General features: G+C 48.1%; 1 protein-coding gene across 2 annotated transcripts in view; it reads left to right on the top strand.

Moving 5' to 3' along the window:
• The first annotated feature begins 6,744 nt into the window (after positions 1-6,744).
• DNAJC5G (DnaJ heat shock protein family (Hsp40) member C5 gamma) overlaps positions 6,745-11,021 on the top strand; it is an 8,187-nt gene continuing 3,910 nt past the window's right edge. For both annotated transcript variants that reach the window (XM_082357770.1, XM_082357769.1), the window contains exon 1: positions 6,745-10,989. In XM_082357770.1, the coding sequence (XP_082213896.1) occupies positions 10,790-10,989 (200 nt within the window). In that variant the 5' untranslated portion in view covers positions 6,745-10,789. The remainder of the gene's footprint in view (positions 10,990-11,021) is intronic.

The following is an 11,021-nucleotide window of genomic DNA, read 5'->3' as shown; positions in this document are numbered from 1 at the left end:
GCAGAAGCAGGTGTGGAGGAGAGAACCAGAAAGAGAATGTGGGGTAAGCTGTGTGACAAATCCGGGAGAACTCCAGGGACTCCGGCCAGAAACCCCTCTGTGGCGGATGTGGGGTCGGAATTCGCGAGCAAAGTCTGCTGCCAAGCACTGTACCGCTCATTATTATTTATTTTTATAGAGACATGGGGCGACAAAAAGCTTCCAGCTCTCCTTCAATCCATTATTATCCCTATTTTTCGGACGAGTAACAGTCCCAGAGGAAGAAGTGTCCGGGGTCATGCGACCAGTGAATAAAGGACTGGGACTGGAACCCCATCCTCTCTCCCTCCCCGGTTCAGGACGCCACAAGGCGACTGGAGAGAGCGCACAGCCGCAGCTTTGTCACTGAGAGGCTGGAGCAGCCGAAAGGAAGAGCGCTCCACTTCTCTGGGGTCACAAGCCCCAAGTTCATGGAGGGAGGCTGCGGTCAGCTGGTCCTTACCTCCAAACCTGTAGCACCTTCCCGGGCATTACTTCATCTTGCCTCATTTAAACTAAAGCCCAGGGGAAGGAGTGACTTACAGCAGTCTGTGGCCGAGCCTGGAGCCGAAGCTTCAAATGCTCAATGTTCTGTGCCCCTCACACCTGCCACCAGTGTACAATGAAAAGGAGTGGTGACTGGATTGTGCACTCCAAGCTGTGACACTCTGTGAAGAGAAGGGTCCGTAGGAGGAGGGGAAAGAGTGAGCATGGATGGGGAAGGTGGAGGGTGAGAGTCGTTAGCTAGCCCAGGCAAGAAGCCCATCAAACGCACCCTTCAGAATACCCTGGGCTTCAGAATACCCGTCAGAATGAATTTAGGGTTCTGGTGACAGTCATCTAACCCCAACATTGTGTTTTTCAGACAATGAGACTGCGTGTGTACTTCTAAAAACAAAAAAACCAGAGGACGTGCCAGCTAGAGTGGTTGGAAGTGATGGGGTTAACCTGGGAGAGCTTCGCGGAGGAGGTGAGGCTTGAACGGATTAGGCAAGCTGGGCGGCGGGCTGGCTGTTCCGGCGGGGAGAGTGCGGCTTGTGCCAAGGTTTGCGGGCGGCGTGTGCTAAGAGATTGTACTGCGCCGGGAGCGCTGCGGCACGGAAGAACGAAAGGGTCTGCGCGCGCCCTCGGCGCCGCCTCCACCCACGCCCTGCACGGGGCCCGCGCCAGCCTCTTCTCCACACTCTTCCCTTAAGGCGCAGCCCAAAGTCCACGCGGAGCAAGGGAGCGAGGGTGGGGGTGGCTTTCGTCCCCCAACCTCCCCTAGAGGCATGGGGCCTCAGCTCCCTCCGTGGGTTATAGGAAGGCGAGAGGGGAAGCCACCAGCAAGGTCACCTTGTTGGTCCGTGTCAGAGCTGGGGTGGAATTCATGTCCCGCTCGCCTATGCCAGGGCCCCGGGCACGTCCCGCCTGGCGCCGTCGGTTTTCGAAGCTCCGTCCGCACTGGGCCTGGGGCATTGCCAATTCTGAGAGCCTTGGAGCTGGGACGTGAGGGCCACTGCTCACTCCAGGGCTCAGATGCGGTAGCCTCGCCCAAAGCCTCAGATGTGGTAGCCTCGCCCAAAGCCTCGAAAATGGGCAGAAACCGCGGGACCCTATGCGGGACGGGGTGTGGGGGGCGGGCTTCTAGGCACGCCTCGGCCGATGACGACAGCAGGGGGACGTGGTAATAACAATGGCTTCCTCCGGGATTTCCTTTCCTGGGCAGCCCGTGGCGCAGGGACAGCAGCCCCGGGTGCCCGGGAGGGGGCGCAGACGCCGGCACGTGCCCGCCCCACCACCGCCACCCGGCGGGGAGCGAGAAGGCAGGACGGGAAAGGGGCGTCGGAGCAGATGGATAACAGGGCTGCCCTTCGCTTCGCCTCTCTGGCGTTGGAACGTGCTGCCTCCAGAAGTCGAGTGCAACGGCAGGGAGAATACCAACAATTTCTTTTGCTTGGAAATTTATGCATGAAAAGCCTGGCAGTGAAACAGACAGCTTGCACCTGTTTCTTAAAGAACCATCAAGTAGCCCTATGAAAATCTTTGCAAAGGGTCCTCTTGAATTCCAGGTCGGAGGAAGGCATTCTGCACCTGGACAGGAGCTAGGAAAACTGTGCAGGAGCTAGAAGGACAGCTGAGGGCTGGTGCCCTGTATGGAACTCTAGTCTTCATTCAACATTTACTGAACACTTATTCCTGCCATGCGCCCTGCTATCCTAGCTGCGGATTCCTGGTGAACAAGATAGACGTGTTCTCTCCCATCCTGGCTTTAACTTGATTGCAAGAGATTTCTGTTCTGCAGATTTTGGTTACTTATTTACCCACATGCTCTTACGCCTTCCTCAGATACCTATGTTCCCTAAGGTGAGTCCTTAGTCTGCTATTAGTTGTGGAGGCAGGAAGGCCTGGGTGTTCCCTAGAGGACAGGTCAGTGCCAGCTTCCAGAGCAGAGGGCAACAGAGCAGCTCAGAAGAAGGCTTCAGGGAGACCCAGGCTGGACCATTTCATATTGAGAGAGAAGGAGAGCAAAGCCCAGTGCTGAGGTCAGGATTTAGGCTGGGCCAGGGATCTCAGGCAAGATTTGGAATCCAAGGCTGTGGGCAAGGGTTAACACTTGAAAGGGCCAAGCCAAGCTGAAGCGTATGCACAGAGGTGTTACCCCTAGAAAGCCTTCCCTGACCCCTCCCACCCCTGGGTGGGTTATGTGCCCTTCCCTGGTGATCTCAAGGCCCACTGTGCCTCGGTGATGTTAGCACTCACCACATTTTAACAAAATCGTTTACTTGTCAGTCTCTTCACTAGAGTACAAGCTCTCTGAAGACAGCTGTTGTCTTTCTCAACACTGTGTCCCCAGCACACCATAGTGCCTGATACATAGTCCTCGATAAAGCCATCCCAGAAAGGAGGAGCTGATTGTCAGAGTGGAAGCAGGATGGAGGAAGCAGGATTTTAGTTGGAGATACAGAAGATGAGGGAAGGCTGCAGCTTAAATGTCACATCCTCAGAGAAGCCTTCCTGACCCCCCAAATCAGGCTAGTGCATGTTATGCATTCTCATTGCACACTTCTTTTTCTGCCTTTAGCACTTACCCTACTGTAATTAAATTGTTATTTGGAGATTATTTCTTTTTTCACTTGGCTTCCAGGATACCATAATCTAGTTTTCCTCCTATTTCATTGACTGCTTATTTTCAGTCTCCTTTGCTGGTTCCTCCTCATCTTCCCAACCTTTTAATGCTGGAATATTCCAGTACTTGGTCACCCTCTTCTCTTACCTTCCTACACTTAGTCCCATGGAGATATCATCCAGTCTCAAGGCTTTAAATACTACCTAGAAACAGCAAGAAACAATGATTGTTGAAGCTGGGTGATGGATACATGGAGGATCATTGTACTATTCTGTTTCTATATGTGTTTGAAAGTTTCTATTAAAAAAAAAACTTAAAAAATAAATGGCAGCTTATATGGTGATTCCCAGATCTCTCACTTGAACTCTGAACTCATATACCCAAATGGCAGCTTGACCTCTCCTCTTTAATGTCTAATAGGCATCTCAAGCTTCATCGAAAACTGAGCTCCTGATCGTCACCCTTATCCCAAACCTTCTCTTCCAGCAGTCCTCCCATGTCAGAACATGCGAACTCCATCTTTCCACTTGCTCAGACCAGAAGCCTTAGAGTCATCCTTGACTTCTCTATTTGTACCCCACATCCAGTCTGTCAACAAATCCTGCTCCCATCCTTGTCTAAACCACCATCGTCTGCCTTCTTGATTATTGCAGTAGCCTCCTAGGTTGTCTTCCTTTTTCTACCTTTGTTGCCCTATAGTCTATCCTCAATCCGGGCTAGGCAACTAGGCCAGATTTCATCAGTCTCTGTCTCAGTATCAGCCAAAGGCCTTCCACTGGCCTGCAAAGCCCTATGCAATCTAGCCCCATCTGATCTCATTTCATACTACTCCCACCTCACTCCCCAGCCACTCTGGCCTTTGTGCAGGTGGGTCCTACGACATACCCGGTGTGTTCCACCCCAGGGCCTTTGCATTTCCTCATCTCTTTACCTGTAATACACTCTGCCAGATGTCTTCACGACTCACCTGAGCATCTGCTTCAGGTCTTGAATCAAATATCACTTTTACAGGGACTTCCCTGGTGGTCCAGTGGTTAAGAATCTGCCTTCCAATGCAGGGAACGTGGGTTTGATCCCTGGTCAGGGAACTAAGATCCCACATGCCACGGGGCAACTAAGCCCGTGCTCCGCAACTACTGAGCACACGGGCCACAACTAGAGAGCCCATGAACCACAACTAGAGAGAGAAGCCCGCGCACCGCAATGGGTGCAACTAAGACCCGATGCAGCCAAAAATAAATAAATAAATATTACAAAATATACATATCACTTTTACAGGCCCTTTCTGCTTATGCTTTTAAAAAGTGCAGTCTTCCCTCAAATTTTTTCCATCTCCATCCCCTGCTTTATGTTTCTCCATAGCAACTATTACCACCTAACACACTGAATATTTTACTTATCTTGTTTACTGTCTATCTCCTCCCACCAGAATTTAAGCTACATGATGGCAGAAGTTTTTGTCTGTTCTGTATGCTGCTATATCCCCAGTACCTAGAACAGAATCTGGCAGAGGATAGCACCTAATAAATATTTGTTGAAGGTATAAATGAATGTCTATCTTCCACACTAAGCTATAATCTATGAGAGCCGATTATCACTGTATCCAAGGTACTAGGCATAGAGCAACGATTAATAGATATTTGTTGAGTAAGTGAACTGATTAATTAAAAGGACAGTTCATGAGGGGAACTGGTGTGAGGGCAATGGTATCGAGGTGAGAAAGAACAGGAATATTTAGGAGGAAAAAAAAGACTGATGGTTATGGAAGGTTTACTTCAGGGCAATAGCAGACAATGCATTTGGAGGGATAACATGGTATCAGATTGTAGATTTCATTGCCATATTTAAAGGGTTGTTTTGCACCCCATAGGCTATGAGCAAAGGAGTGGTAACGATGGAAACATTGCTTTGCTCTAGGAACATTGATCTGGTAACCAGTATCCAGGATAAGACTGGCAGCAGGGAGAACAGTTAGAAGGCTAGGACAACAGTCAGTGTGACCTGGAAATCCTTTAACTGAGGTGCTTCAAAGCTGTGGGAGCTGAAAAGAAAGGGACAATGAAAGAGCAATTTTGAAAAAAGAAATTAGTAAGATTTTTTTGGCCCAAATTTGGGGGAAATAATGGTCCACAGCCCACTGATGTTTGGGTTTTGAGCAGCATTATCTTGGAAAGAGTCATAACATTAACGTAAATAGAAAAAGCAAGAGGGACAACCAGTCTGGGGGCAAGGTCATAAGCTCAGATTTCAGTGTGGCTTTGAGGCAATGGGAGACTGGCATGCGGGTGACACTAAGCTGAGCTAAAGCAGAGTAGTGCCAGCTGAAGCCATGCCCACAGACTGCATCTCTGAAGTAGAGAGGAGAGAGAAGAAGCAGGAGCTTAAAGACCAAACCATACAGAATATCCACAATGAGGAAATGAAAGAAGGGAGAGGAGCCAGCAAGGGACAGGAAACTTATCAGAGATGTAGGAGGAGACACAGAATAATGCAGAGCCCCAGAATTGAAAAGACATGAAGTTGGTAGAGCTGAACAGAAAGGAGAGGAGAGATTTAAGGCCCAAAGTCTCTTCCCAAAACAGAGCCTGATATTTTTCACTTCATTCAGTCATACTGCCTGAAATTCTGCCAGTTATTCCTTTTGTGTTGGTTAAGAATTAAGAGGGTGAAGTATTAACAGTTGTTCTCACTATAAGCTGAATTATAGGGTTTTAATTAGATTGCTTTCCACCTAACCCGTAGGGATGAGATAATTTTATGGAGGTAATCATTTTTATTAGAAATGTTTAGAGGAGAGGAAGTGAGAGAGGTAATTTTGGAGTTTTGACTGCTTGGGGAACACTATGGATATTTTGGAGGGCAGAGGGCACTGGGTAGAGGAATGAGAAAATAGGGTTCTAAGGGGCTGAGAAAAGAATGTAGAAAGGGGATGGAAGGATTCCAATGACAATTTCCAAATCTTCTTAGAGGGAGGACCCTGATTTACCCCCTTCCTCCCAGAGACAGAATGAAAGCAATTTCTCTCTTTACAAAATTGGGAGGAGACAGGATAGAAAGAATGACGATGATGATGATGACGACGATGACATAGCACTTGCCACATGCCAAGCACTGTTCAGATTAAATATTTAATCCTCTTAACAACCCTAAGAGGCAGAGACTATTATCTCCATTTTACAGGTAAGGCAGGTGTGCCCTGTTAGCCTGCCCTTAGGTCTGCAGAGTCTGGGGTTGCAGGGCAGAGAGGACAGGGGTATAAAGCAGCTTCTCTAACTGGAAGGCCTCCACCTCCCACCACGGGACGTCTGCCCTGGGGAGGACAGGCAAACAAACGGGGCCAGAGGTATTTTTAGTCACATGTAGTATGTATGCCTTCAACTGGGGGGAGGGAAAGCAGGATATTACCTGACGTCACCATGAAAAGAGGTGAATATCAACTACGGATTTGGTCTGTTTCTACACTTAGATTTTAAAGTGGAAAGGGAGCTGGTGTGTATAAGGAGCAGACACAGTATAGACGCTGAACTTGGAGTCAGAAGACAGGTCTGGACCTCACAGGTTGACCTTGGGCAGGTTAATCCCTTCCTCTGGGCCACACTTTTCTCAATTACAAAAGGAAGGCATTGTATGAGAGTTAAGTTTCTGAGGTCCCTTCCAGCTCAAAATCTGTACGATTCTAGAACCTGGGGGTTGGGTGTGACAAATTATGATCTCTCTCTCCCACTGCATATGTTCGAGAGCGTGATATTTTGGGTATAAATATGCCAATGTCTGCCGTCTGTATGTGTATATTCCAGCTATATGACTAAAACTTTAGTTGTTTGTGGGTAAATAAGGGATGCTTCTTGGTTTTCTCCAGGAGAGACCAAATGGCTCTATGACATAGTAAACTTCTAAGATCACTGACTCAAGGTATGACGGGAGGGCAAATGATTCCAGAAAAGATTTGAGTCTGTCATCATTCTTTAGCATGGTTTTTAAAATTTTTTTCCATTTTTTTTTACAACCAAATTTAATTTAGTCTTGACCTCAACCCTGTGAAACAGCACAGGATTTTACAGAAGAGGGAAGAGACTCAGAGATTAAGTGACTTGTCCAAGATCACACAGCCTGTTAGAGCCTGAGCCAAAACGAAGATCTAGGGCTTCTGACTCCTGGCTTGTATGTTCTTCCTAGTTCTGTGCTGGATGTTAGAAGAGACCCTGTGCATGGAAAATGGAGTCAAAAAGGGTCTATTTCTAGGTAAAGGCCAAGTGGAGGCCCCTGGCCAGAGGATGCCAGCTGACCTGCTTGCTCTATTCCTATCTCTGCAGCTACTGCCTGCAGTGTCATCTCATTCAGAGCAGAGGCGCAGAAGGCTTAAAGATAATGGCTATTTCAAGAGCCACTATGATTAGAATTAATTACAATGTCAGAGGGCAGTGATAAGAAGTAATAACATTCTGGAGCCTCTGGCAAGATGTGAAAGCTGTTTACTAACTCTTCTCAGAGCCTAATTTGGCTCTTTCTTGGGCTCACTTCTGTAAAGCAGGGACGGGCTCATACCACCTCCCAGGGTTGTTGTGAGGATCAAAGGAGACAATGAGGTAAAAGTGCTTCAGAAAAGGTACACAAAAGCGTGCTTGTTCATTCAACTTAACCAACATTTATTGAGTACCTACAATATTCCAGATACTGTGTTAGGAACTGGAGGAAAACTAAGACAAACAAGAAACAAGGAGCCCAGAATCGCCATTACTATCTCTCCTAGTGCCTTCTGTCTCTTTACCCCTCATGTCTCTTCTTGTCTCAGATCCTATGAGGAAAAGTGGGCTCTGCAGTCCTGTCCAATTCCCCAGCTAACTGCTTCTGTCGCAGGCAATTCTTGCTATGGCCCAAACTCTGGGCCTCCACTGGACCAGCAGAGGGCTCCCTCTGCTATAGCTCATTCAGCAAATCATTAATTCACTTATCATAAGCCAGGCATGGTTCTCGGTGCTGGGGATACAATGGTGAGCAAACATACAAGGTCCCTGCCCTCATGGAGTTCACTGTCTACCGGTGAAGGCAGACCTTAAACAAATCAACGTGAGATAAATATATATTCACAAATCAGGGTGAGGATGTTAACGAGATGGGGAGAGAGAAGTGGAACTCAATCTAGAAGGACTCTCCGAGGAGGCACGAAGCTGAGAGCCACAAAGGATGAGAAGTCAGCTATGCACGTAGCCTGGGGAGGAGCCCTCCAGGCAGAGGAGTGGGAGGGAACACGGTGTCTTCAAAGAACTGACAGAAAAGCAGTGCAGCAGAGACCAGAGCACGCAAGACAGTGGTACTCCGTAGAGCTGGAGTGAGAGGCAGGGGCCGGACCACACTGGGCCTGTAGACTGAGGTGAGACGTTCCCTGTAAATGCACTGCACTTCCAGTGCCTTCTGTTCTCTTCCCAGTGCTGGTAAAGAAATGACTTGGGCTGTTCTAGTTCTGTCCCTCCATGATGGTGACGAAAGGCTGGAGGTTAGTTAGAGAAATTTGGCATAGTACAAACCATCAAAAAATTGTTAGCTTTATCTCCTTTACTTTAGGTGACTAACCTCTAAACTCATGTAACCCAGAACCTATGAACTCAGTGAGGGGTACCAAAGATTTTCATCCCCACCCCTACACTGATCACAGATCTACAGAAATAAACTAATTCAGTGGTCGTTGTGCCTGTTGCCCATGGACTCTTTAGTTTGCTCAGATGGCTCACATCTCTGGGGTGCAGTATTTACAACTTAAAACCTAGAAGGGAAGGTAAATGTACACAGGTAACAGTAATAAAAGGAAGAGATAATAAGTCACAAGAGAGGTAACAGAGAGATAGGATTGAAACAATAAAGTTCTTTCAATTCCATGTTATAGGAGCCATTGAGTGCTCCTTTGTTACGAAAACCAACATCATGAAGTGGTAAATTATAAGGGATGCAAACCTGTAAGAGATCACAGGAATTGAGTAGAAATAGGTGCTCCTATGCCCTGCAAGTAGCATGTAAATTAGTTAGGGAGGTAAATTGGTACTTTTGGTAACTTTCTGGAAAGAAAGTTAGCAATATGGATCAAAAGCCTCAAAAATATTCGCTTTGACCCAATAATTCCACTTCCAGGAATCTACTCTAAAGAAAAAAAAAAAAAGATTTATTTGTAGATTTAAAGATAAGAATTTTCATAATAAGGTCATTATACTATCAAATGATTAGAAACAATTATCCAATCTGGATTATATAATTACATTATGGTACATCCTCGTGATGTAATAGTATTTAAAGGAAGTTTCTGAAGAACAGTAATGACTTTTGGAAATGTTCAAGACATCAATTTAAAGGAACATGCCATCTAAATTACAATATGATAGGATAAATGCTTTTACAGAGGAAGGTGAGAACAATTGAGGGAATGAAGGAAAGTTTCCTAGGAATACTGATATTTGATGTAGGTCTTAAAGCATGTGTAGGAGTTTCCCGGCAGAAGGGAAGAAAAGGACCAAGTGGAGACCCCTAAATTCCGTAAAAGAAGACTGAGAAGGTAATATACCTCTTGAGAAAGGTTTGTAGCAAACATACCTCTCATACAGCCACGGTCTGCAAGCCCCGTTAGCTTTCCTTCGGTGAGTTGATGAGCCATGTCCCTGATCAGAATGAATGAGTCCCCCCCCCGCCCCAACCCGAGAAGGGACGGCCCTGCAGGCTGCACCGCGGGTGGGGCTGGAACCGATGCGCCGCAGCCCTTGGCCGCTGGCGCCAGGCAGATCCCTACGCTCAGGCTCCCCGCGAGAGAAATAAGTCCCTCCCAGACCTACCTGCAGCGCCAAAAAGGGACCCCTAGTGTTGACGGAGCGCGCAGGCGCAGTCGGCCACTGGCCCGCTGCCGTGTGAAGTTTCACACCTTGATGGAGGTTGCTTGAGGCCTCCCCGGCTGAAGAGAGCGACTCCCAGGTAGACGCCAGGCCGGGTTGGGGGTCCACACAGAGCCAGAGGGGACCTGGGGAACCAGAGCGTTCCCTCTGAGCTTGTTGCCTTGGTTCTCCCAAGCCACAGCCTCCCAAGCACTCCCCCGACCCTCTGGGGTCCTGCTCGCTGCTACCTCTCTGGTCTGCCCCACAGCTCCTCCTTTATCTCTTGAGTCACCCCTCTGTTCTCCCTGAGGGACAGAGGTGGGAGGGTTTGAGAGGGGAGGTTAGGAGGAAGAAAGTCTCTGGCCTAGGTGCAAGCACTGCCTTCTGGCCTGGCTTTTGGACGCCTGACTTCTCTTAGGCAGCGCAGGGTTTGGTCTGACTTGTTTCTCCCTTGGGAACTGGGGACCTCCATGATTCCCCACCCAAGCTGTTTAGGGGCTGGGGCCCTGCTGGTCTTTCAAACCCAGTAATGAGCTTGGACAGGCTCGGGGCTGTTTACTTAAGGTACCAGTAGCTCTGGACAAAATCGATCTTTTTGCAGGGTTTAGACCTCCCTTGGCTTCACTTCTGTAGAATGTGGTGTGTCTGGAGGTCTGTGTATCTGAAGGACACTGGGAAATGTGAGGAGATGTTTCCTCTTTAAAATTTGAAGGTCTTGTCACCTGCACTCTCCTGCTAGTCACAGATGCCAGTCACTGTTGTCTTATACCTGTCCCGTTGTAGCCACTTACCTGCCTAGCCCCTGAAGGTGATGAGCTTCCTGTCACTGGAAGTTCACTTCTTTGTGGCCTCACCTGTGGAAGTTCTCACAAATGCTTCTTCTCCTCTGACCCAGATCATGGCTCACGTGGATGAAGCAGCCCGCCGGTTGTCCAAAACTGGATCAACCCTCTATGCAGTGCTGGAGCTTAAGAAGGGCGCTTCACCTGAAGACATCAAAAAGGCCTACAGGTTCAGACATCAACCCCTTATTAAATCCTGCA

Source organism: Balaenoptera borealis (genome assembly GCF_965194805.1).
Source record: "Balaenoptera borealis genome assembly, chromosome: 15".
Classification (NCBI taxonomy): Eukaryota; Metazoa; Chordata; class Mammalia; order Artiodactyla; family Balaenopteridae; genus Balaenoptera; species Balaenoptera borealis.
This window is presented reverse-complemented; position numbering and strand designations above follow the sequence as displayed.